The 27,390-nt window shown below is 40.4% G+C and overlaps 2 protein-coding genes and 1 pseudogene across 2 annotated transcripts; 1 reads left to right on the top strand and 2 right to left on the bottom strand.

The window, feature by feature from the left end:
- The first annotated feature begins 1,030 nt into the window (after positions 1 to 1,030).
- LOC107619926 (putative F-box/LRR-repeat protein At4g13960) lies at positions 1,031 to 2,379 on the top strand. Its single transcript, XM_021104490.2, has 4 exons — positions 1,031 to 1,143; positions 1,211 to 1,724; positions 1,819 to 2,007; positions 2,167 to 2,379. The coding sequence occupies exons 1-4, from the start codon at positions 1,031 to 1,033 to the stop codon at positions 2,377 to 2,379; spliced, it is 1,029 nt and encodes a 342-aa protein (XP_020960149.2).
- A 1,811-nt stretch (positions 2,380 to 4,190) lies between these two features.
- LOC107619916 (large ribosomal subunit protein eL27-like) lies at positions 4,191 to 4,610 on the bottom strand (annotated as a pseudogene).
- Positions 4,611 to 25,269: 20,659 nt separating this feature from the next.
- On the bottom strand, positions 25,270 to 27,182 carry LOC107613760 (uncharacterized). Its single transcript, XM_016315897.1, has 2 exons — positions 26,767 to 27,182; positions 25,270 to 26,722 (listed from the first exon to the last, which is right to left on the bottom strand). The coding sequence occupies exons 1-2, from the start codon at positions 27,180 to 27,182 to the stop codon at positions 25,270 to 25,272; spliced, it is 1,869 nt and encodes a 622-aa protein (XP_016171383.1).
- Positions 27,183 to 27,390: the final 208 nt, after the last annotated feature.

Genomic DNA, 27,390 nt, shown 5'->3' with positions numbered 1-27,390 from the left:
TTCACGGTTTAACTCGGGTGAAATAGGAACTTCTATTTGTTGAAAAATTACAACCTAATAAGAGATAAGGAGTTTACTATCAGTGCTAATAAAAGGTTTTTAAAAGATGTTAATGACAAAATTATTTTTAAATAATTTAAAAATACGATAAAAGAATTAATAAATATTATATATTTTATAAATAATAAAAAAAATTATATCTAATGAACGATTTATTTATTTGATCTCATTTTTATTGTAATATTTGAATAAATACTTAAAAATATAAAAAATTCAAAACAAAATTTAATTTTTAATTTTTTTATTTTAAAAAATGTTGTCATTCACCGTAAAAAAATTTACTTAACAAAAATTTTATTTTTTAATAATGACTATAAAAATTTACATCAAAATTTAATTTTCTAATAAAGTTGACGTAGAAGAAGGATGAGCTAGTTCCTCCATAGATGATGAAGCTGCTGCTAGCGTTTACTGAGGAGTGAGGGTTTTGTCTTCAAAATTTGTAAGGGATTGGGGCCTAAGGCTACTCAATAAGTCAACAGAGGATTTGGGGTGGGATAATCTCCAATTAAAAGAAACCCTAACTCAGAGCATTAGCAGTGACAGATTCAAAGAAGGGAAACGTTTCTTCGGTAAATGCTTCTTCCTCAAACCTATAATCTTAATAACTTAATATAGCTTCTGCTAGCACGTCTTCAAACATCAATTTCTTTCTTTTGTTTGTTTGTGGATTTTATCATTTAGTCCTTAATGTTAATGTTTACCTTTTTTTTTCAAAAAAAAGAATGCTACATATCCAAGTATTTTTGTTAACTAAGTCCAACTAAGTTAGTCTAACATCATAAAAAATAATTATGGATATTGGATAGCATTGCTCCAAATCTCATTGTTTAACTTTGTTAGAATTGGTTTATAAAAAAGACTTGATTACTCGATGCGATATCTGACTTTAAATGCGTCCCTTCTCAGATTATTCATTTTTATGGTGTTATACTTGCTCTTAGGAACACGATAGTTTGAAGAGAAAGAAATGGACCGAATATCTGTTATGCCAAAATTTATACTTCATGACATCCTCGGAAGGTTGCGAGACAAAGACGCAGCTAGGACTAGTGTTTTGTCAAAGTCGTGGAGAGAAACATGGTTTTCTTTTCCCATATTGTCTGCTTGCGACAAGGATTTTATTAATTTGCCTGAATTACCATTCTAGGGCCAATTATGTGAAATCGTTAAGCTTGCATGGTCTACAAAAGCTAAAGCTAGTTGAGAACTTATGTTATCTTGCCGGTATTGTGGATGCATCTTTCAAGCTGAATTTAGGTAGTTACAAAAGTTTGAGATGGTTGAGCTTATTTTGTGTGAGAGTAAAGATGTGGTTACTTGAACAATTGCCCAAGATTCCATTCCTTGAGAGTTTGATATTGAAACATTGTTCTTTGTGTGAGAGGATTAATATTTCAGGTTCTCAACTCAAGTTCTCGGAGTTAACAAATTGCTCTAACTTGAAAGAGATCAATATTGATGCTCCAAATTTATTATCATGTGAGTATAGTGGAAAAGATGAACCTGTTATATCTTTTCGTGGAATTTCTAATCAACTAGAAGTCAATGCTCATATCCACTTGAATCATCAGGATGCTGATAGATTGAGGCAATTTATCCAAAATATTGTACCCCAAGAGGTTTTGACGTCTCTGTTTGTTTTTATCATCCAACCATATCCAGTAAGTATAGTCTTTCTACTTAATTGGTTCCTTCTGCTTGCATTTTTGCCATATATATTTATTTATTTGTCTTTTTGTACCCCAAATTATGTAGATTATAGAAAGCGTAGATATATTGCAAGGTTCATCATCTCTACCAAGTATTAAACACATGCAATTATGTGTTGTCTCGGATAGGCAAACTTGCTATTTTCCTGTTATGAATTGGTTGCTTTCAAGTTGCTTCCCGGAAACTATTTCATTCAGCTTGCATTATAATTTTAATATGAGGGCATTCATGGTGGTATGTTATTGTCTCCCAATTTTCTGTTTTGTTTTCTCATTTACAACTTTACTTTAATTCGAGTAGCGTGTTTTATTTGTTGAGCGTTCAAGTAGTTATCAACATAAATAAAAGGTTATGGAGCCTCTAACTTTTTCAGTTATTTCATAAAAACAATAGTATTTCTATGAGATGCTAATGGGAAGTAAGAAGGGTGAGTGCTATTACTTTTCAAGGGGTCCTGAGTGTTGGTGGCATGGCTTGAAAGTTGTCAAGATCACACATCTAGAAAGGACTTATGAAATTGTTAAAGATCTCAAGGCCATGTTAAATACATTGCCCTTATCTCGTAATTACGATGAAGAATTTATTACTTTTACCTTAAAGTTGTAATCTTGCTATTATTAGCTGATAGACATTCCTCATTTGAATTAAAACTTAGGTGTTGCTACTTTCTAAGATGTGCCTATGCTTTTATTTTAGTGCCTATGTATATACGAAGCTGAATCTCTTTGCTCAAGTTAATTGATGTGATCTATTAGTGGTTAAGTTTGAATCTTTTTTCTTAAAATTTTCTAAATTCTGTAATTATTGTTTATCTGCGGTCCTTTTTAACCGTCTCTAGCCAATATGAACTTGCAAAAAATAACTTTTCATCTCGCTCATTCTCCATTTCCAAGATAATAGTATTATTAAACATATTATCATTATTATTATTCAAAACAATACCACTCAATTTTCTATCTTTTGGCAAATTTAAAATAAATCTGAATTCACTTAGTTGTATGTCATTTGTGTACAATATAATGTGTTCTAGTTTAGTAAATCTCCAAGGTATGATTTACAAGTCAAAAATGCTATGCCATTCTGGTAACCCAAACTAATTAGATTGCCAATTGCTTAATGTTATTTTATATTCTTATTAAAAAAGATTAAAAATATTAAAAAAATAAACGTTGTAAATAGTAAATACATTGAAATATTGAATATTTGAAGCTAAAAATACTTTGCCCTCTTTGGATGATTCTAGAATTGGGAAATGAATAATTTTAACCACGAGGATGTATTCCGAATTGAGCGTTCCGAACATTATAGAATTGAATTCTTTAGATTTTACGCTAAATAATGACATAAATTTGAATATTTCTGAGAATTGGACATGATAAAATTACAATAGCCAATTAAAATTATCTGTTTTGAAATTATACGAGAATTCAATTCCTGCAACTGGGTGGGGTTGTCGGGTGGGGAAGAGAAAAATGAGAAGCCAATTCCAGTTATAGGCATTCTGATCCATATAATTAAATTCTTTTTATATAAATTAAATTCAATTTTGTAATTGTGTTTTATTCCAAATATCAAACATCAAATCATCATCATAATAAACGAAATTAAATTCATGTGCATCCTATCTTTTTCCTATTGCAATCAAGTGATAATAGACCCGTAAAGCTAAAGGATGTAAATTGTAATAATTGTTAATATAACAAGCTAAGATATAAAAGATTAAGTCAACAAAAAAAAAGTCCAAGCTACAAGGCCTGGGGCCATGTGAATTTGAGAAGTTCCATATTTGGATGTCATGGTTTCCCATATGAAGAACTGGATAGTTAAAATGAGAACTGAAAGAGAAACATGATTGAATAGCATGGTATAGCACTATAGCATGTGTTCATTGGTGCCTACATGAAATAGAAATACAGAGAATTTGGTTCAAATCTTAGCCTTAACTAGATCATCCTCCTGTGACCCTAAATGAATGAATCTTCAATGTGTTCAAAAACATGGAGCCACGATCTAGCAATTCTTTCTATCTATATTTAGGGTGTTTGTTTACTCCTACATATTCAAGTATCATTTCTCCATTTTCTTAATGGTATTCAGACCAACTAGGCTTAACAATCTTATGTACAAAATTTGTAAAACTTGTAACACGTTTACTCAATTTATTAGTAAGCTATTTTTATTAGATTAAACTAAATTAAATACTTAAGACAAATTAGATTCAACAGACAATAGCCACAGTTATCTACTGGCATATGACCCAAAATGTAGAATTTGATGAAATGCATCCTTTGGAAAACATAATATAAGAAATGAAACTATTAAATCCAAACAGATCCTGAATAAGCTCACAACACAAAAATCCCCAAAACTAATACTAAGAAATTTTCAAAGATAAGTAAAATGGAAAACGACACCGTTTTTTGAAATGCTTAGAATTTGAGCTTGGTGAAGAACCAACGATTTTTGCCAGTCTTGAACCTCTCCTCGAGGCTCTTCTTGGTCTCTTTAAGTGCCGCAACCTTCTTATCCTTCGCCTGAAGAGACTCGACTATGATGGCATCCTTCAAATCTACGTCAAGTGTGTAGCGCGTGGGCATCACATGTTAGTAGTTAACCATCTTAACGAACGCCTTGACGTGCAACTTCTTCACTGTCTTCTTGGCGGAGTCCCTCTTCACAACCTTCGAAGGGTACTTCTTGATCCCGGTGACGAGGCAGTGGTCGTAGGGGTGGTCCCGGGTGCCATCGTCGAAGGCGCGTATGATGACGGCTTTCTGACCCGCGTATCAGCCTTGTAGCACGATAACTGCTTTGTTTGGTTTCAAGAACTTCACCATCTTTCTTCTCCGCTTCTCCGCTTCTGCTGCGCTTTCTTTGTTATTGTTTATAGAGGAAGTGGCGAAACCTTAGACGTAGACTAGTTGAAAATATGTAGAAACAACAATTGGGATGAGTGAGATGGCGAAGCCCAATTTAAGAAAGATTGGGCTATTAACCAAAACAATAACAAACATTGGACCTAATTAAAAGAACTGTATTAATGCTCTTGTTAGCAAAATAGAATAATAGATGCAAATATAATTAGAAAAGTGAATGAGTGAAAAAGGAAGGACTGGAGTGTTTTTTTTTTTTTGTACAAATTTATAAAGAAAATAATAGATGTGCTCATTGTCTAGTAAAAAAAAAAGTTGAAGTTTAGATATTAATTTTGTGTTTTGAGATTTATCTCCTCCAGAATTAATTAGTATCCTCAATGATGATAATCTAAAACATATTACTAAGCAACGCATTCCTCATGACAATTATATGACTAAATGGAAAACAAAAAACCATCTCAATCAATTCAATTTATATTCAACATAGACAACTGAAGATTACCAATGAATAAAAACGAATGGGATATAATAAGGAGGAATTTTGGCGGTATAAATATGTAGAATAAATTATTATTTACAATTGTTACTAGTTTTTACCTTATTATTGTTTAAGTTAACATTAATGGGAAATAACTAATTGGAAAAAACCCTAATTTATCTTTTACAACATTATTAAAATACAATTTATCCCTTTTTATTTTGTGATTAATCAACATTCGTAAAATGATTTTGGTTATGTCATCTGTATTTTATGATTGATAAATTTTGCTATGCAAGACGCAAATTTGTGATTAATTAACCCCAAGCATAAGTAATAGGAAAATCTAGGAAAAATTGTGAGAAAAAGTAAAACAAACTTTGAAAATAATAGTAAAAATATGTTGTCGAACAAAAAATTTGTCACTTGTGCTAGGAATTCTATAAATTTGTCTCTTATTATATAATCAATTTTGTTACGCACTTCAACTTCGTTATCCCTTTGTATCCGTTAACAAAGTATTTAACGTCACACGTGTTTCAGGAAAGATAAAACTCTTCGAATAAACAGTGTAATGTATAATTTAAGAACAACATGATAAAAAAAATCTAGAATTTTATAATGGTACTTGAAATTTTCAGCGACGATAGTACAAAGAGTTTAAATATACCAAATGTATTTTATAAGGAGATTTATAATTAGAGAAGACAATAATGAAAGGATTCATTATAGTAAAGAAAATAATGAAGCGCGTATTAAAGAATGTTACAAAAGTAACCTTGTTAATCTGGAAGAAGAACTATATCATCAAAAAACTTTATTTTCCGTCAAAAATAGATGAAGTGGTTTGAACCTAAATCCTACTTATGCTATATGTTCCTGTTGTCGCTAAATAATTTCTTTACATATTATTTTAATTTTACATGCACGTATATTTAAATTAATTATCCGTTTGATTATTCATAATTATTCATACAAATATTATTTAAATATGTATAAATAAAAGTATCAGACCTTTATTAATGACAATATAATTATGTTTTTACACTTATATGATATTTATCAATATTATTTATTGATAAGTACTACCATATATAATTTTAGAATTTTGACTAATTAATTTTTTTATTTATGTAGAACCGATTTTAACGATTCAATTAGTGATTCCTGAATTGAATAAAAAAATCAGTGAACCAATAGTCTAATCGGTTCGATCCTTACAACTACGATAACAAACCTATCAGTTAACACCATAGATCAGTTGATAATATGCTGTTTAATTTTAGAAAAGTTTTATAAAAGAGTTTAAAATTGTGATTTCGAAAAAAAATTTACCAATTCTACCACGACGGACAAAGTAAACCCTAGAACCTTCTAACGTCCACTATATATGGGGAACCCACTACAACTTGATGCTATTGTTTTATGAAGACACTAAACCTATCATACTGCTGCAGGAGTAGATAGACAATTCCGACTACTTTCAGTGAGCGCCTAGACCGTAAGGAATGTCCGACAGCAATCCAGTGCAAGCCTCTTTTGAGGAGGCAGCATCCATCGAGCACATCCGTGCTCTAATCGCTGAAGCACGCGGGGATGTGCCGGAGCGTATCTCACTTAAAGATCGACAGACGCAGAAACGGTGGCCAACCGAACACCCAGACGAGGTCACCGCACTGATAAGAAGCACACGGGGAAGGGGAGCAGGTGATGTACCTACCTTGCGTGGGAAGATGCCGCGTCGGAGATGATCCGAATCTTACTGGAGGTTTCTGGAAAACACCTCGATGACTACAACTACGATCTCCTAGACGAATCCCTGTCAGTCAACTATGAACTACAATGGGAGCTTGGTGCAGTGAAGTCCTGCCACCGGGAGCTCCGTTCCTCATACAGGTACCTTCGCCGTTGTAACAACCCAGACTTGGTCGACTTGGATTCTGACTCTTCCTGAATAGCTAGGAAACTACAGCTCTCGCCTACCATGGATCCGTACACTACCAGAACCATTCCACTGCATCGCTTCCCAAATTTTGTTACTGAACTATGGTACTCAGGTAGTGTATTTTATGCACCTACTGTTAGTGTCTGTTACCCTTTTTTTTCATGAAAATTTGTATTCCCAGAAGTACGACGATCATGGTATTAAGTGCGGTGTCTATGACAATTTGATTAAATTTCCTTAGCAACTTTACTCTCATTCCCAGAAACTTTATTTTCATGATATGATATCAGGTGGTTGACAAATTATTCGGATAAAGGTCTCACTTACAAACTAAGTACCGTAACCTACCCGTGACAACATAGTTAACAAAATCCACATTCCGGTGAAGTTAATATTGCTCAGGAAACCTAGCTCTTTGCTATAACATTAAACTCACGAATGCAGCATTCTTCATGCTAAGCAACATGAGGGGAACCATCGGTTCATTGAGCATTTTCAATCTCAATGTGTTCAATGAGAATAAACAATACATTATGTATGTTTCACGTTCTCCATAAACAACCACACATATACCTTAAATTTCTATTATTCGATTTGGTTGTTTACCCAGAATTTATAATTTCGTTATGCCAACAAAGTGCTTTGCACTGGAGCTAATATTTAACAATACAACAAGAAATTAAGAAAGTAATAAACATGATGCTATCACACGGTAATCGGAAGGCATACCATGTAATCAGTTACACCTAAGTCGACCGGCTACGTTATCATCCCATATGAACGCAAAATAAGTGTTACTGGTGTCTCATTATGATTTGCAAGACTGTACAAAGAGTAATTTAGGAGGACATTAATTCATGCAAAAGGATGAAGTGAAGCCAGCCTCTACAGAAAAGAACACATACAATAGTGTATCCCATAGAGGACACCACTCACAGCGAATGCTGAGTGAATATATGTAACCGGAAGGAGTAATGACGACATTCAGACTGTGATAACGGTTGCAGACCAAAAGTGGGGATTCTCAGTGAAAAGATTGATAAGAATAACGTCTGCAAAAGGCTTCGCAGAAGCATTCAAGGTGGTAGAAGGCATCCCGAACTAATGAATTTATCACCATAGGACATATTTAATCGTGCTTGATACAATTGAATGAGGCTAAGAAAAAACTGTCTTTAAACTAAATCAAAAAGCAGTATAAAGTGGATTACAAGTAAGAGTGTCATTTCGAACGAAAGCTTATTACGAAACAAAGCAAATTTCGTAGATCCATTACATGTTCATCATTTCATATGCTGATAGCCTTCAATTCAGCACCCAGGTATGTCCTATGGAATCCTCCTACCAATTGTTGTTGTGTGGGCGGCGGAGAATTCCCTTCCACGCACTCCCTCTTTCCTAACACATCATGCATCACCTGATGGACTCCAAACCTTTTAGAGGGCCAGTATTTGCAACTTCTTGGCATTTCAGCAAGTGATATGACATTGATCAAACGACAACCTATAGAGTTCGGAGACAGTGTTACAAGGTTAAAATCACAACAGGTATGTAACAGCAAAAGAAAAGTGAAAAGAACCAGGTGACTGGCAACCTAGAAATGACAAGATAAATAGATTATTTTCTGAACGCAACAGTAGAAACTTTCTTCCAGCACTCATTTTGCCTTTGAATTGCGTGCAGATAACAGCGTGATCCTTACTCCTAAACAACACATATCGTAAACTACAGACCCTGGAAATCGCAAAATGTAATGCATGTCAACCCGTACTCAAATGACTTGGTAGCATATAGAGCGTAAGCTTCTATGCTGAACCAGCCGAGTCCCAGCATTACCCGTATGCTGTAGGGGATTTCATTTCACAATGGACCAATCACGTATAGCCTGAATGAGTACCGGAAAAACAATTAACCTAAACCCTTCCACCTGACATGACGCAAACATATGTGACCCCAGTTAGATTTGGAATTATGAACCGAATAACCACCTAATAATTTTTTATGCAGACGATTTACGTAATTGTAAATATGAGACACGCATGAAGTGTGATGGTCTTAACAATTCAGCTGCATACCTATGGAAGAGGCTGTGCAGCCAGCAGAACATTAACAAAAGTCCATATGCATTTACCTATTGCAATGGTGTCAGACACTGGATTAGCTCACGTCTGACACAAACATGCACAGAAGGATCCATATAAGCATATTTAAACCTCAGATCAACCCTAAACAATGTAAAACGCATCAACCATAGACTGGACCACAGTGAGGGAAACTTGAACACAAATAGACATGCCAACGCACATTTCTTACCTCGCCATTGAGAAGGCCTACGGGAAAATGACCTTGTTGCCTTCCCAGACACCCGGTCTACTTGAGTGTCATTCAGAACTATGGATCGCACCGCCATATTGAATCCGTAATGCTGCACAGGCCTCTAATTGTACAGCAAATCGTACTATTCTTGTTCACATTCTTCTTTAACCAAACGTGTGGACGCAACCTCATCTTCTTCCCTGTCCGCCTCCTCCTCGTGGATTGAGTTGAAAATGTGTTAATATAATCATTATTTTTTCCTTCCGTGGAAATTTTTATTTAACAAGTAGTTGACAAATACGTATGTCAGGAGCATCCATGTAAATCTGATGCATTCCCATTCCTCGTGAAAATGATAAATTTCTCCGGAGAAAATACCAAAGAATATTGTCGAGCTCACTTTTCGATGTCAGCTGTTAAACTTTAATTTAGGAAGTGTAGCCGACTCTAGTATTTTTTTTATAGAAAATTGGAAAGGACTATCAAATCCAATATCGTTGGAGCTACCAACCGGTGATGGAATAAAAGTAAAACGGAGCAAGAAAGAAGGTAGTGTTTGGTTGAATAAAGGTTGGTACAGAGTTCCTGAGTTCTTAGGATTAAAGCATGGATATTTTGTGGTTTTTAAGTATAATGCTGAATCCAAATTCAAATTCATCGTAATCCAGTCGAGTGCTTCAGAGATTGATTACTCAAGTTTGAGAAGTTTTCATAACGACCACCCCCATATGAATCGGAAAATCATTTCCCACATGCCAGTGATTGTTCCAAGGGTTACCTGAAACTGTAGGTCGATCTCGGACGAGATCTTCTGTGCTGGTCGGAGCTGACGTGTTCGGCTGGTGGATGGTGGCCGGAGCGGCCGTGTTTGACGTGTTGGGCTAACTATGCTGCTGATCCTTTGTCACCGGAGGGTGGTGGTACCTGTAAGGGACTCCGATGCTTAAGTTAGCAAGGGTATTAAACAAGTTTTTTCTGTAGAATCAGAGTATGAGTTATACCTGGGTGCTCCAGTGTATTTATAATGATGAGGAGTGACCTTTCTGGAGATAAGATAAGTTAGTTATCTTATCTTATCTTATCTTTGAGTGAGGTCATCTTATCTTCAAGGAAACTGCCTTTATCTTTATAGGCTTGGGCTGCCTAGGGATTTGGGGTCGTATTCCTCTATTTGGGCCCTTTATTGGGCTTTTCTAGCAATTTGGCCGAGCTCTTTGAGAAGAGGTCGGATAGTACGACCTGAAGAGGTCGGTTGCTTTGTCGCTAAACATCCCGGGTCTGACAGCTCGACTCAGGGTATGAACAGTGCCCCTGCTCGAGCTCGGTCTTTCTTTTGAGGTCGAGTCTTAGTTTTGAGACTTCGATCCTTCTCTGGTGAAGCCGAACTCGAGCATTTTGTCGACTTCCTCTTTGTAGTGTCTTCTTTGAATGCGAAATGTTTTCTTTTCGTTTCTAAAAGCGCGCGCTTTGTATTAGCTCTCTGGTCTTGGGAATGTGCGAGGGTTTAATACCCTCATTAATTGATTTTTAATGCTCCATTTCTCTAGCCTCTTTATTTTGAATTTTACACTCAGGAAAATGGTTTCTCTTCTTTGTTTCTTTACTGTAACTTCCCTTTTCTTTCTCACTTTCTGTTTTCGCCTGAAATTTGTATTTTTGCATTTCTCCCTGCGACGTTGCTTGGTGATTGTTAGTGCTTTCCTTGATTTGAAAGGCGATTCCAGATTCTGTCTTCCGTCTTCGACTTCTTTGAGGCTTTCCCCTTTTTCCAGGTTGGTTTCTACTTTCTGCTTCTTTACTTCTTTCGCCGCTTTGCCTTCGTTTTTTTTTTTCGTTTTGAACGTATGCTGGAAAGCTTGAACCTTTTCACGTCATTGTGCTCGATTGTTGTTGTCATGCATGTTTCTGTCGCTTCTCCTGATGATTAAGGTTTTTCAGGGCTTTGCGTGTTTTGCCGCCTTTTTATTTGATTTTGTAGCTTTCTGGGATAATGGCTTTGTTTGGTTTTCTTGAAAAGGTTACATCTTTGATGTCCTCCGTTTGGCATTTTTGTTATCTACTTTCTGATTGAACTGCTATTTTTTGTTGCTCCTTTGATGACTTGATTTTATCTCTATCTTCTCGGGATGTTGCCTTTTGGAAAAGGACTTTTCTTTTGCTGATAGTTTTTTTTTGAGCCCTTACTCTGTCAATGCCTCCAAAGGATTCCCCTGGACCTTGTCTTGGGGTTTTACTTTTTACTTGTTTGTATGCTTAAGTCATGCTCTGCTATGAGTTGATTTTGACTTTACCCGAGATGTTTTGGTTAGTAATCTATTTTCTTCTTTCTTGCTGTAGGACTAGTTGACCTCATGTCTTCTCGCAAAAATATTGTTGAGACCTCTTCCCAAGTCCCTAAGGGCATGTCTGATTGGGTGGATTCTATGGTTCTTCTGTGTGTTTCGTTGGTTGACTCCAAGTTTTGTCAGTAGCTTAGGCAATTTCATAGGATTTATAGTAATGGTAGCGATGAAAAGAATTATGAGCTTGTATCTCCCAACTCTGAAGAAAGGGTTTGTTTTTCTACCCGAATTGTTTGAGAACGCCCCTTTTTCTATGCATACGATTTCTTTTTTAGTCAAATGAATATTACTCTTCCGTTTACCCCTTTTGAGACCAACCTATTGTGGTCTTGTAATTTAGCTCCATCCCAACTTCATCCCAACTCCTGGGGTTTTATAAAAATCTTTCAGTTGCTGTGTGACGAACTAGGTATCCCTGCTTTGCAATCCCTCTTCTTTTATCTCTTTGTTTTGACAAAGCCTAGGGTGGTTAAGAAGAAGGCCGCCTGGGTTTCTTTCTGAGCTTCCCAGGGGAAGAAGATTTTTTTCATGTTTGATGAATCTTTTTGCGACTTCAAGAATTACTTTTTAGGGTCCGAGCTGTTGAAGGAGCTCGGCCCTTTTTTCTGGATGAGAATGACGAGCCTGCCTTTCCTTTGGAATGGCAAAAGAATGTAGTGGTGTCTAAATATATGTGGGAGATGTTAGATGAGGCTGAGTAAGCCTTTGTGACTGTGTTGGAAGAAAACTGGGGGCAGCCTCCCCATCTTGATACAAAGAAATTCCTAGGAAATCCCTCTCTCCTTCGAGCTGAGCTGGGTAGTGGTCGATTTCTCTTTTGTAATATTTTTATTTTTTGCTTATTTTATCGAGTTTATTTCCTTTCTTTTCTTGATTCATAACTTGGTTTCTCGCTGTGATGTTTGTTTGCAGAGATGATTAAAAATAATGAATCTATGAAGTTCTTTAAGAAGGCGAGGAAAGCTACTGCAGCTCAGAACATCTCGGCCAAGATGGCCGGGGAGGGGTCTTCTCAGGTTCAGTCGAAGCCATCCGTACCGAGCTCTCCTGGACCGAGGAGGATGATTCCTACTCCTCGGGTTCGTTTGGTTGATCCTCTACAGGCTTCTATTGCCACCTCTGGCGCTCCTCCTCCGAGAAAACAAAAGACAGCTGAGCCTTTTAACCTTGATGCCCCTGACTTTGATGCTGTTGAGTTTGTCGATCAGCATATCGGTCCTTATGGTACCATCCCTACTGATGATATTTCTCTTCTTCGCCATTTGGATTTTATTACTCGAAGCAGCATCAAGATGGCACATATGGGGGCGGCTTTATATCGGACTACCCAAGATCTTCCCCTTCATGCTACAAAAGCCTTTATGGAGGAGGCTAAGCTGGAGTTCGACCGGATGAAGGGTTTGAAGGAGGAGCTCGAAGTGAAAGTGACCAAGCTGGAGAAGGAGTTAGAGGGCGAAAAGGCTAGTTCTATTGCCTTGGCGGCTTCTGTGAGGTTGGCTGAAGACACGGAATTAAAGCACAAGGAGAGCTATGTTACGATTTACAGGGAAGTGATGCATCTCAGGGATGATTTAGAGTCTGCCCGAGCTGATTATGCCGAGCTCCAGGGTCACCTTGTGGGCAACGTAAATGCTGCTTATGAGAACCTGAAGGAGCAGGTTCGAGTTCTTGCACCCGAGGTTGACCTTACTCTCTTCAGCCTGGACAACGTTGTAAAGGACGGCAAGATTGTCCCTGAGGACCCTGATGACGATGATGTTGAACCTCCTTCTGTGCCTGCTGCCAAAGCCTCTGTTATGCCGACTTCTTCAGCTCCTTCAGCTGTGGTTGGTCATCCCGAGTCAGAACCTGATTGTCAAATCTTGAACCGGGATGATGGGACAGTGGATGCGGTGCCTCTTTAGACTCGTCCTCCTTCACCCCATGTTGATGCTACTGAGAAGTCTTCGGATCCTCAATGATTATTCTGGATTTTTGCATAGATTGCCCGGCTTGTGGGCTTTTGAACTTTTTATATTTTGTAAATGATGGTTCTGACTTTTGCTACTTTCTTAGTTGCTTGTTTAGCAACTTTATTTTGAAAAACAAAGTAGTTCTCAAGCTCTTGGGGCTGATTTTGGTGGCCTCTTGAGTTTGTTATTATTATACCTTGTGCTTTTTATGACATATTTGTCTGCATCTATCTGGTACCTTTTAGGTTTTTTGGGAGTGTTGGAGCCTTATTGTCCGACTTCTTTGGATTGTCTTTGTATTTTCATACTTGTGGCTTGATTTGGGTCCAACTTGTATGTCGACTTCCTTACTTTAGCCTGAAGTTATTTCTAGTGATCCTTTTTGTTTGGACCTTTGTTAGGTCTTCTGTTCAGGGATAATTTTTTTTATAACGTTTTGATTTTTTGGGCCGACTTCTTCGCGTTGGTCCCTTCTAAGTTATTTCTAGTAATCCTCTTTTTTGGACCTTATTCAGGTCTCTTTCAGGGATTACTTTTATAACTTTATGTTCTGGACCAACTTCATCATGTCGGGCTCTTCTAAGTTATTTTAGTAATCCTCTTTTTTGGACCTTGTTCAGGCCTCTTTCAGGGATTACTTTTATAACTTTATGTTCTGGGCCGACTTCATCATGTCGGGCCCTTCTAAGTTATTTTAGTAATCCTCTTTTTTGGACCTTGTTCAGGTCTCTTTCAGGAATTACTTTTATAACTTTATATTCTGGGCCGACTTCATCATGTCGGGCCCTTCTAAGTTATTTTAGTAATCCTCTTTTTTGGACCTTGTTCAGGTCTCTTTTAGGGATTACTTTTATAACTTTATGTTCAGGGCCGACTTCATCATGTCGGGCCCTTCTAAGTTATTTTAGTAATCCTCTTTTATAGGGTTGGCCAGACCTCTTTCCAGGGATTTACTTTTTATAACTTTGGTTATTGTGTTCGACCGGTCCGACTTCTTTTCGTCGGCCGGTCTTTAAGTTATTTTTTAGCAATCCATTTATTTAAGACCTCGTCAAGTCCTTTCTATGGATCACTTTCGATAACTTCTTGCATTATTCTGTTTTTATCTTTGCCGATTTTGTAGAAATTGGGTTTAATCCCCGTTTGGTTGAACTTTTGATGAATTTGATTTTCATCTTTATTGGTCTTTATCGCGATCATACAGTGAATTTGATTTTCACTTTCTGCCGATCTGTAGCTTTATAATCGGGTGATGAATTTTTAGTGTTTCAGATTAATGCGTCTTGAGAATTTGTAGAAGATCTAAACAATTTTATTAAAAAAAATGCAGATATATACATGTGGGAGTTTTATCCCTCTAAGTCGGGCAATTTGTAGGTCTTGGCTTGGCACCTCATTAAAAAACCTTTTTAGGAAAAATAGTGCGCCTTATCCTAAGATCCTTTATTACCCCTAACTATAGTACCTTCTTAGGTTGCAGGCGTGCCATGACCTAGGAAGCTCTCGCCCTTCGAGTTTGGACAGTCTGTAGTAGCCCTTTCCAAGTATTTCTATGACTCGGTAGGGTCATTTCCAATTTGCTGCCAGCTTTCCTTCTCCAGGTCGAGTTGTTCCGATATCATTTCGGATTAGGATGAGGTCTTTCTCTGCAAAGCTTCATGGCACTACATTTTGATTGTATCTCGAAGCCATTCGATGTTTCAATGCTTCTTCCCTGATCCAAGCTCTTTCTCAAATTTCTAGAAGTAGGTCGAGTTCTTCCCTTTGAAGTTAGGAGTTGGCTTCTTCATTATAGTGGATCACTTTGGGCGACCCTTCTTTAATCTCTACTGGGATCATTGCCTCCATTCCATAAGCTAATCGGAAGGGTGATTCCTTTGTGGTGAAATGTGGCATTGTTCGGTATGCCCATAAGACTTGTGGGAGCTCTTCAGCCCAGGCTCCTTTTGCGTCCTATAATCTCCATTTTAGCCCAGCCAATATGACTTTGTTGGCAGCTTCGGCTTGTCCATTGGCCTGGGGATGTTCTACGGAGGTGAGTTGGTGTTTTATGTTCAAGTCGGCCACTAACTTTCTGAAGTCTGCATCTGTGAATTGGGTGCCATTGTCCGTGGTGATGGAATATGGAACCCCAAACCTTGTGACAATGTTTCTATATAGGAATTTTTGACTTCTTTGAGCAGTGGCATTAGCTAGAGGTTCTGCCTCGATCCATTTCGTGAAGTAGTCTACCCCTACTATAAGGAATTTGACTTGTACTGATCCCTAAGGAAAAGGTCCGAGAAGGTCGAGTCCCTATTTTGCGAATGGCCAGGGTGAGGTTACGTTGATGAGCTTCTCTGGCGGGGCGATGTGAAAGTTGGCATGTTTTTGACATGGTGGACACGTCTTAACGAACTCTGTGGCTTCTTTTTGTAGAGTTGGCCAATAGAATCTGGCCTGGAGTACTTTTTTGGCAAGTGCCTGTGCTCTGAGATGATTGCCACAGATGCCACTGTGTATTTCTTCTAAAACTTTCTTTGTGTTGGAAGTCGGTACACATTTTAACAATGGTATTGAAATCCCTCTTTTGTATAGAGTATTGTTTATGATAGTGTAGTATTGTGCCTCCCTTTTTAACCTCTTTGCCTCATTCTTATCTGTGGGGAGTGTTTCTGTTTTGAGGTAGTTAATTATGGGGATCATCTATCCTTGATCCGGACTTGTTATGGCTAGGACTTTTTCTTCTTCTGAGATTGACGGGTTCTGCAGCATTTCTTGGATGAGGCTTCTATTGTTGCCCCTGGTTTGGTACTGGCTAGTTTTGAGAGTGCGTTAGCTCGGACATTCTGTTCTCGGGGTATGTGGCGAACCTCATATTCCCCAAGTTGTCCGAGCTGTTCCCTGGTTTTGCCCAGGTACCTTTTCATGGTGGGATCTTTGGCTTGGTAGCTCCCTGCTATTTGTGAAGTGACTACTTGTGAGTCGCTGAAGATGATAAGCTTTTGAGCTCCAACCTCCCTAGCCAGTTTCAAACCAGCTAATAACGCCTCATATTCAGCTTGGTTGTTTGAGGCAGGGAATCCGAATTTGAGGGAAAGTTCGATTTGGGTTCCCTGGTCACTTTCTATTATCATACCCGCGCCGCTTCCAGTTTTATTTGAGGAACCATCTACATAGAGATTTTATTCTGTAGGGATTTCTGGGGTGCTTGTAAATTTTGCAATGAAGTCAGCCAGATATTTCGATTTGATGGCTGTCCGAGCTTCATATTGAAGGTCGAATTCAGACAACTCGACTGCCCATTGTAAGATTCTGCCTGCTAAGTCTGTTTTCTGCAAAATCCCTTTTATGGGTTAGTTGGTTCAAACCCTAATGATGTGAGCTTGGAAATACGGACGCAGTCGTCGGGATGTTAGTACGAGAGCGTAGGCGAATTTTTCTATTTTTTGGTAGTTCAGCTCGGATCCTTGTAATGCTTTACTGATGAAATATACAGGTTGTTGCCTATTGTCGTCTTCTTGGACTAATGCTGAGGCTACTGCCCGACTTCCTACTACGAGGTATAATATAAGTGGTTCTCCTTCCCGTGGCCGAGATAGGATAGGTGGTTATCCCAGAAATCTTTTGAAATATTGGAATTCCTGCTCGCACTCTGTTGTCCATTCAAACCTCTTTCCCTTCCTTAGAGTAGCATAAAAGGGGAGAGATCTTATTGCTGATCCTGCTAGAAATCTGGACAAGGCTGCCAATCTTTCATTGAGTTGTTGTACCTCTTTGACGCAAGTCAGACTCTTCATATCGAGTATGGCCTGGAATTTATCCAGATTTGCCTCGATTCCTCTCTGTGTGAGCATAAAACCCAAGAATTTGCCAGCTTCTACTGCAAAGGTGCATTTTGCCGGATTAAGTCGCATGCCATGCCTTCTTATAGTGTCGAATACTTGGGTGAGGTCGGACAATAACGTCTCTTCACTTTGTGTCTTTATTAACATGTCGTCCACTTAGACTTCCATGATTTTTCCGATGTGATCCGTAAAGACTTTATTCATCAATCTCTGGTAAGTAGCTCCTGCGTTTTTAAGTCCAAAAGGCATGACAATGTAGCAGTAGTTTGCTTTTGGGGTTAAGAATGAAGTTTTTTCTTGGTCGGGTGGGTACATCGGAATTTGATTGTATCCCGAATATGCGTCCATAAACGAGAGGTATTTATATCCGGAGGAGGCATCCACCAGAGCGTCGATACTTGGGAGTGGATAAGGATCTTTTAGGCAGGCTTTGTTGAGATCAGTGTAGTTGGTGCACATCCGCCACTTCCCATTTAATTTTTCACCAAGACGACGTTAGCTAGCCATAGTGGGTACTTGACTTCTCTTATGAATCCTGCCTCCAGTAGAGCTTGTACCTACTCTTCCACAGCTTGGGATCATTCTGGTCCGAGCTTTCTACGTCTCTGTTGTACTGGCCGAGATCCTGGGTGGACTGCTAGCTTGTAGCACATTAACTTGGGGTCTATGCCTGGCATGTCCAAAGAGGTCGACGTTATCTCATAAGAACTATACGAGCGATTGTTTTGTGTCTCCTTTTAGGATTGTACCGATATTGGTTGTTTTGTCTGGGATATATCCGATCTGGACTTTTTCTACTTCGCCTTCGGGTTGTGAGCGGAGTTCTTCCCGCCTCTGAACTCTACCGAGCTCGATGGTGTGGAATTCTTCTCCTCTTCCTCTGAGGTTTAGACTTTCGTTGTAACAGCGGCGCGCTGTCTTTTGGTCTGCTTTTATTGTAGCTATCCCTTCTGTAGTTGGGAATTTCATGCATAGATGTGGAGTCGAGACTACTGCGCCGAGCCGATTTAAGGTTGTTCAACCTATTAAGGCATTGTAGGCTGAACTCACGTCGACCACGATGTAGTCTATCTTGAGTGTTCTTGACTGGTTTCCTTTTCTGAAGGTCGTGTGTAATGGGATGTATCCAAGTGGCTGAACTGGAGTGTCTCCCAGTCTGAACAGACTGTTCGGATATGCTCTGAGTTCTTTTTCTTCCAGGCCGAGTTTGTCGAAGGCAGTTTTGAACAAGATGTCGGTGGAGCTTCCTTGGTCCACAAGTGTGCGGTGGAGATTTGCGTTTGCCAGTATAATAGTGATGACCATGGGATCGTCGTGTCCTGAGATGATGCCGGATGCGTCTTCTTTGGTAAAAGTAATTGTGGGGATGTCTGGTGCTTCCTCTTTTCCCTCAACATGATATACTTCTTTAAGATATATTTTGCAAGATGATTTGGAGATTCCTCCTCCCACAAATCCTCCGTGTATCATGTGGATGTGTCTCTCTGGTGTACAAGGTGATTGCTCAGTTCGTCCGACATCTTCGTCCCTTCTCCTTTTTCTTTGCTCATCGTCTCGGGTGGCTATGTATCGACCTAATTTCCCTTCTCTTACTAGTTTTTCTATGACGTTCTTTAAGTCAAAGCATTCGTTGGTGGAATATCCACGGATTCAATGATATTTACAATATTCAGTCCGATTTCCTCCTCCTTTTCTGCCTTTGAGTGGTCGAGCTGGGGTAATTTTTTAGTATGGCAAACTTCTCTGTAGACATCCACAAGGGACACCCGAAGAGGGGGTGTAATTGTGATATTTTTTTATTTTTTCCCCATGTTGATCTTCTTTCTTTTTGGATTCTTTATCCTTATCTCGGGAGGAGTAGTTGAATCTGGATTTTGAGGTCTCTCCTAGTCGAAAGGTTTCCTCCATGTTGATGTACTTTTCTGCTCGTTCTTGCACTTCGTTTAGAGATGTGGGGTATTTTTCGATATATATTGGCTAAAAGGTCCTTCTCGTAAGCCATTGATGAAACTCATAATGGCGGCCTCTGTTGGTAGGCTTTGTATGTCCAGACATGCTTTGTTGAATCTTTCCATGTAGCTGCGGAGACTTTCCCGATCTCCTTGTTTGATTCCTAATAGACTTAGGGCATGCTTAGCTTTGTCTTTTTGGATGGAGAATCTGGCCAGAAACTTCTTGGCTAAGTCATCGAAGCTTGAGATGGACCTAGGAGGTAGATTGTCGAACCATCTAATTGCTGTCTTTGTTAAAGTAGTCGGGAAGGCTTTGCAGCGAACTGCATCTGAAGCGTCGGTGAGGTACATTCTACTTCTGAAGTTACTGAGATGATGGCCGGGATCTGCTGTGCCATCGTATAAAGTCATGTCGGGAAGTTTGAAGTCCTTTGGGATTTTGGTCCTCATGATCTCTTTAGTGAATGGGTCTTGGTCCTTACGGGAGTTGTCTTCGTGACTGGATCGAGTAGTCTTGGTCTTGAGATCTGCTTCGAGTTTTAGGAGCTTGTCCTCTAACTCGCGACATCGCTTAACTTCCCTTTGTAGATCTCTCTCAGCTTCTCGTTGGTGCTCCACCTCTTTTTCGAGTTGCTTTAAACGATCTTGGAGTGCCTCCACGGCTCCCACATTTGGTGAATCGTTGTTTTTGTTAGGTTGAGGAGTATCTTTTGGTGTAGTGTCCGCGTTCTTGGAGCTGAAATTGTAGGTCGATCTCGGACGAGATTTTCTATGCTGGTTGGAGCTGATGTGTCCGGCTGGTGGATGGTGGCCAGAGCGGCCATGTCCGACGTGTTGGGCTAACTATGCTGCTGATCCTTTGTCACCGGAGGGTGGTGGTACCTGCAAGGGATTCCGATGCTTAAGTTAGCAAGGGTGTTAAATAGGTTTTTTATGTAGAATCAGAGTATGAGTTATACCTGGGTGCTCTAGTGTATTTATAATGATGAGGAGTGACCTTTCTGGAGATAAGATAAGTTAGTTATCTTATCTTATCTTATCTTCAAGGGAACCGCCCTTATCTCTATAGGCTTGGGCTGCCTTCGGATTTGGGGTCATATTCCTCTATTTGGGCCCTTTATTGGGCTTTCCTGGCAATTTGGCCGAGCTCTTTGAGAAGAGGTCGGATAGTACAACCTGAAGAGGTCGGTTGCTTTGTCGCTAAACATCCCGGGTCGGACAGCTCAACCCAGGGTATAAACAGGTGATCGTCATGGAAACTTCTCAAACTCAAATAATCAATCTTCGAATCACTCGAATGGATCACAACGAATTTAATATAAATTTACCACTACACTAAAAAACTACAAAATACTCATGCCTTAACCCTAAGAACTCGACAACTCTATACCAACCTTCATTCAAAAACACTAACATCTATATTGTTGCTCTGTTTTACCATTTTTCCATCGCCGGCTGGTACCTCCAATGATATCGGATTTAAAAGTCCTTTCCAATTTTCTTTGAAAATTTAATTCACTCTACTTGTTGTTGTCGGCAACACCCACTAAATTAATTGTCACCGGCCACCAAGGACGATAAAAAAAAACTATTATGCTGTATTCCCTCGACACAATGTTTGACATTCTATTTTCAACGGGAATGATTCAAAGTCGCAAGCGGTTCTGAGTAATTATGTCCTTCTCTATCAACAAACTATTAAATAAAATGCCATATGGAAAAAAATATTCACATTGGTAAAAACGTCATACGCAACTATAATTATAATAATACGAACCGATTCAGGAGGAGTGGGAGGAGGGAAGAAGGCGCCGCGCCAGAAAACAGCGATCTGCAACTCAACGTTAACCTGCTCTTAGCGTCGTTTCTCCTGGGGTGGTCACCAACCCTAACAGTACAGAGGGACCAGATTGCGGGGTGCGGCGGCAGTAGTAGGGCCTGAAAAGCTAGAACCAAAAAGAATCCATCTGTTAGATATAAGAGTCACATTTATCCGAAAATCAGACTAATCAACCTTCACCGAATACACACAACAGGAACACTTATCTAGTTATCTGTTCCGCTAGTAACTCTGTTACGATTTTCACTTGGAAAAAGAAAAAAATCAGGTTCTTTTAACAGTGGTTCAGGTTGACCCTGACAAAACCAGGAAATATAAGGACACGACTGAGAACAAATTCCAAATTAGACTAATCGCACCCAGTCTATAATTAGCACAAATAACGATATTAATTGTCATGATGTTTTGATACAACAGTTTTCAACATACGCTACTCCAACTATAACAGACAATCAATTACAAAATACCTGATGACATAAAGACAAAACCCAAGCCGAATAACAATCATGATTCACAAGAACCTCTTCACTGGTTCAATTTCCCCTACACAAAAGCTTCATTTTTGTGTTCCATTACCTAAACCCAAGTCTACCCTGCATTAATTACTTGACTACTAGAGTCTTCTATTAGCATTACCTAATTCATGACATTTCTATATGCATACTAGAGATTTTACCTCTGGTCTTTATTGTATCTTCTTGTATTCTGTGATTAATTACTATTTAAATATAGGTGAATAACAGCCAAACCGATACAAGAGCATAAGACATGTAGCAAAGTATGGATGGATATTCCTGGGGTGTTTCAAGAAAAGGTGGTACAAGGTTTGAACGAGATTTCACTAAACCAAACCACATTCAGCATGTGAAATAATAGGTCCGCATAAATCCTTATGCAGGAAAGATGGTCAATAACAAAACACTGCTCCTTTAGTGCAGGTGTTGATTCCAGATTGCGCATTCACTTCCAACACAGATTATTGACCGTATTATTCCAGGTGAAAAAGAATAAGAGGTTACTTATTCGTAATTCTTATTCATGTTTACAGTCATGACCCATTTTTATGCTGATTTCAAGAATAAAGGAAGACGACTGAAGGAGAGTGGATAGTTTCTCCACCGTTGCCAATACAAGGCAGGAGTATCAACTCACGCCTTTGTCTTACTTTCCTCATCAGCTTTGTTGGTTGCAGGAGGTTTGGGATTTGAGTTGCTTGATTGAATAGGTGGTACATCAGGAGTCTCATGCACATCATTTCCAAATTCATCACAATCTGAATTTTCCACTTGTCATGTTACGGGAAGGTAAATAAAATAGGACTGAAGTAGAATTTTCTATTAAATAAAACACGTCAACAACAAAAAAGGACTTACATATCTTACACCAGCTCCATCTTAAGTTGGAAAGCTGCTGTTTTCAGGTTTGGCTTCCATAGCCCATTTGTTTCTACCTTTTTTTGGCTTGCTAATGCCACGGAAAGTGTCAACTCAATAAGTTGTATTTCCACAAATCACACGGGTTATTTTCGGCGACAACTGTGACAACAACATCAAGCATCAACATGACAACGGCAACCCCACGGCTGCCAATTTCAACAACCAACATGCATGATGCATGACAATAGTCCAGCCAACAACAAAAGCACTAAGATTAAAGGTTACAGATAATACTCTAGTTCGGTAACAATTGGTAAACGTGGCCCTCCAAGAACCCAACGAATTACCACTGACTTATTTTTCGGAATCAACATTGCTTCATCAACATATTCTGAAATCCCAAATAGACACAACAGCTATAAAACACTGAATACGGCATTCATCAAGGTAATTATATATATTAACAACCATGCTGCAACAAGATAATATCATATGCACAACCTAATATAATGACTTTACAGTTTAATTGATAATCCAACAACAACTTACCATCGTATGCACAATCTAATATCTTTGATTTAGCAAGAAATAATCGACCTTGTGACAGGAAACAAGGGATCAACGAAACTGGGACTAATTGTGTTGAGTTGTGGAATTAGGGTTTCTATCATTTCTAACCCGTGACCACAATCTTCTCGGCTCAACCTCTGTTGTGCTTCTTAGTTTTCAGGTCCGCTGAAATAACCCTACCCGATTCGACACCCTGCCAGCCGGACCCAATCCCCATCTCATCGTCCTGTTACCATGAAGCCACCACACAGAGCCACAGAGCATCGTCCTTCCATGTCTGCCTCCTCTCAACCATCGCAGCTCTTACCTCCGACTGATGATGGGATCTGGCGTCAAGATTTGATTCCTTAACCCTAAACCCTAACAGGTGTCTCCACCAGCGTCATTCGGGCACCAAGATCCTCCGGAGTTGTTGAGGCAGCGTCTCCAAGTTGTGCCACCTTGAAGACCCGGTCGACATGGCAATGACCAGAACACGGTGAATTTACTCTGTTCCGACGCATCGGGGAAAGAGAAGGACACATCGTCGTTTAGGTTTGTGGTTGTGTTTCTTTCAATAGACGGACATAAACCGAAGGAGCAGTAGCAGGGTTGATGATGATCAGGCCATATCTAGAACCCTCTGTTGGTGTTGGATATAGTGGTATTGGATGTGGATCTCTTCTTATCTCAATATGAAATAGATGTTGTGCTTGTGGTTGTTTTCTTCCAGATCCTCCTCTTGTTTGCTATGCTTTGGACCTGCAGAAAGAAAGAACATGACCCCATTACAAAATGAAAAAGCCTACAGCAAGCATTAGCCCAACTATATTAAACAAGTCCAGCACTGAAGACCAAAACCAAAAAAAAAAATCAAAGGCCCAGCCCACCTCCCAGACATTGGCTCCTCATAGCCTTATTCAATTAGCCGGCTCCCCCTTCAACAACCATGGCAGGCAAGCTTGCAAAGCTCTGCCAAGCTTGTTCCCTGCATCCACCATCCTCGACACTTGTCAACATCTCCTTCAATCTTTATGCCTAAATCTGTACCATATAATTGTCCTATTAAAATGAATTTAAAACATATATACCTTCTTAGTCTCCCTAAGGTGCACATGGAGTGGGTGAAACTGGGTTCGCCTTGATACAGACGTGACTCTAAATAATGATCGGGTCTATTTTTGAGACTCTTATCCGATTTTAAACCCAGCAAAATCACACCAAATTAGCCCCAAATACAGGTATAGCGGATCTCCGACCTTGGGCTTTCCGAGAACAGGTGGTGTTGCAAAGATCTCTTTGAAATGCTTGAATGCTTCTTCGCACGCCGGGGTCCATTCAAATGCTATCCCCTTTTTCATCAAGTTAAAGAATGGTAGCGCCCTAGCAGCCGACGCTCCGAGGAACCGTGATAGCGTGGTGAGCCTCCCTGTCAACCTCTGGACATCTTTAATGCCACCCGGGCTCTTCATCTGGAGTATTGCTTCACACTTTTCCGAATTGGCCTCTACCCCTCTTTGGGTTATCATAAACCCCAAGAACTTTCCCGCCTCCATGGCGAAGGCACATTTAAGTGGGTTGAGCCTCACGCTGTGTTGTCGGAGGGAGGCGAATACTTTTTCCAGATCACCTATGAGATCATCAGGTCGGGTGGTCTTTACTAAAATATCGTCTACGTATACTTCCACCGTTTTGCCTATGAGGTCGCTAAATATCTTATACATCAACCTTTGGTAGTGGCCCCTGCATTCTTCAGCCCAAACGGCATTATCTTGTAGCAATATGTTCCCCCCGACGTTATGAACACTGTCTTCTCCTCGTCTAGCTGGTGCATCGGTATCTGATTGTAGCTAGAATAAGCATCCATGAAACTCAGATACCGATATCCCACCGCTGATCGATGAGCGCATCTATGTTGGGGAGGGGGTAGGAGTCTTTGGGACATGCTTTATTAAGATCGGAGTAATCCACGCACATCTTCCATTTTCCATTGTGCTTTCTAACCAGAACTACATTCGACAGCCAAGTCGAGTAGTCGAGTTCCTAGATAAATCCCGCTTCGAGAAGGCTGGCCGTCTGCCTGGCCACCTCCTCTGCCCTTTCTTGTGACATTTTCCTTCTCCTCTGAGCGATCGCCCTGGCCCCCGCTTTGATGGCCAAGCGATGCGACATGAGCTGGGGGTCTATCCCCGGCATGTCAGCTGGCGTCCAAGCAAATAAGTCGCCGTTAGCCCTTATCGTTTCTATTAAGGGTTCCTTCATGTCGTGTGGGAGATTCCTGTTCACGAAAGTGAATTTTTCCTCTGTGTTGCCAACCCTAAACCTTTCTAAGTTCCCTTCCGGTTCGGGTCTGGGTTTTTCAACGACTCTAGCATCCAGGTTGGCGAGGAATACTCCCGATGCTTCCTTGGATTTCTTCCTTAAGAAGAGGCTGGCATTGTCGCAAGTGACTGCCGTTTCCAAGTCTCCCTTTGTGGATCCAACGGATCCGTCGTCAGTGATGAACTTCATTACCAACATATTTCTACTGATCACTGTCCCGAGATCGTTAATAGTCTTTCTTCCTAGGATGACGTTGTAGGCCGTGGAGTCTCGCAGAACCACGAACTCAGCCATTACCGATCTTCTTCCCTGTCCTAGTCCAACGGATACTGGCAGGGAAATTATCCCGTCGGGCTTGATAAAGTGGTCGCCCAAGCCTATTACACCGTGCTGATGAGTCCTTAAGTCGGCATCCCGAAGACCCAAGGCATCAAACACATTACGGAACATGATATTCGAGTCAGCCCCGGTGTCTACGAAGATCCGCTTGATGAGGCCGGTTCCCACTCTGGCCGTAATGACCATAGGAGGGTTTTCCGCGACCTCGTCGAACCATTGGTCCTCCGATCCGAACGAGATGGGCGGAACCCTCTTGGAGCTTCGCACGGAAGAGGAGGAGACTGCCAGGACTTTGGCGTCCTTCTTGTGTGCCGACCTCGACCTCGGAGCCGCGTCTCTTGCTGTTACCACGTTTACTATGGTAAGGTCGTGCTCGTTGTCCTCTGTCTCCTGACGTCGCTTCACTGTGCAGGTCTTGTCCTCTCCCTCGCGGTGGCGATCCCGTCTCCTCGGCTCCCTGATGAGGTGGGAAAATTCGGCCAGCTTTCCATATCGGATCACTTGTTCTAGCGCATCCTTCAGGTCGAAACAATCCTGTGTCTTATGTCCGTAGCCCTTATGATAATCACAATAGAGGCTTTTGTTCCCCCCGATTCTGTCCTTTAGAGGTCGGGGCTTTGATAAAATTCTCTTCTCGGCTATCTGCTGATAAACTTCTATGATAGGGACGGTGAGGGGGTGTAGTTGGTGAACTTCCCTACTCGGGGAAATGGCCTGGATGTCTTGGCCGGCCCGCTGTCTCTGGCGTGCTTCTTCACCCTTTCCCCGCCACCATGCTGCCGAGGCTGGTTGTAGGCGGGCTGCCGCTTGTTGGCAGTCACGACTTGACTGACTTCTTCATCGTTGATATATTCCCTAGCCACGCTTTGGATCTCTTACATCGTCCACATCGGCTTCGTGGTGAGATGCTTCCTAAAATCCTCGTTCAGAAGTCCATTCATCAAACACAGGCTGGCTACCGAATCAGTTAGCCTGTCGATCTCCAAGCACTCGTCGTTGAACCGGTCCAAATATTTTCTGGTCGGCTCGCCGGGCCTCTGTGTCACCCCGAGCAAGTTGATCGGGTGCTTTGCCTTTGCAATTCTGGTAGTGAATTGGGCCAGGAAAGCGCGGCTAATGTCCAAAAACCTAGCCACCGAGCCCTGTAGGAGGCTGTTAAACAAACGTCTTGCAGGTCCCGCCAGAGTGACCGGGAAAGCACGGCACCTCACTTCGTCTCCCACTCCCTCCAGGTTCATTCTGGCCTCAAAGGCCGTGAGATGCTCATGTGGGTCTTGGGTTGCGTCGTACCTCATGTCCGTCGGTAAATCAAAGTGCCTTGGTAGATGGACCTATGGAATGATGAAACATGGTTGCGTCCATTATCACGGGTCGCCGCGTTCTCCTCGGACTTTCTCTGCCGTCTTCCCTGTCCCGCTCTGTGGCGTCTCCTTTCAGGCCGGGTGTATATCACGGGGTCACGGCGTCTTCTTGGGCGTCCTTCTTCCTCCCAGACGCTTTCAG

The sequence above is a fragment of the Arachis ipaensis genome, chromosome B1, assembly GCF_059453495.1.
Source record: "Arachis ipaensis isolate K30076 ecotype BB chromosome B1, ASM5945349v1, whole genome shotgun sequence".
Taxonomy (NCBI): Eukaryota; Viridiplantae; Streptophyta; class Magnoliopsida; order Fabales; family Fabaceae; genus Arachis; species Arachis ipaensis.
This window is presented reverse-complemented; position numbering and strand designations above follow the sequence as displayed.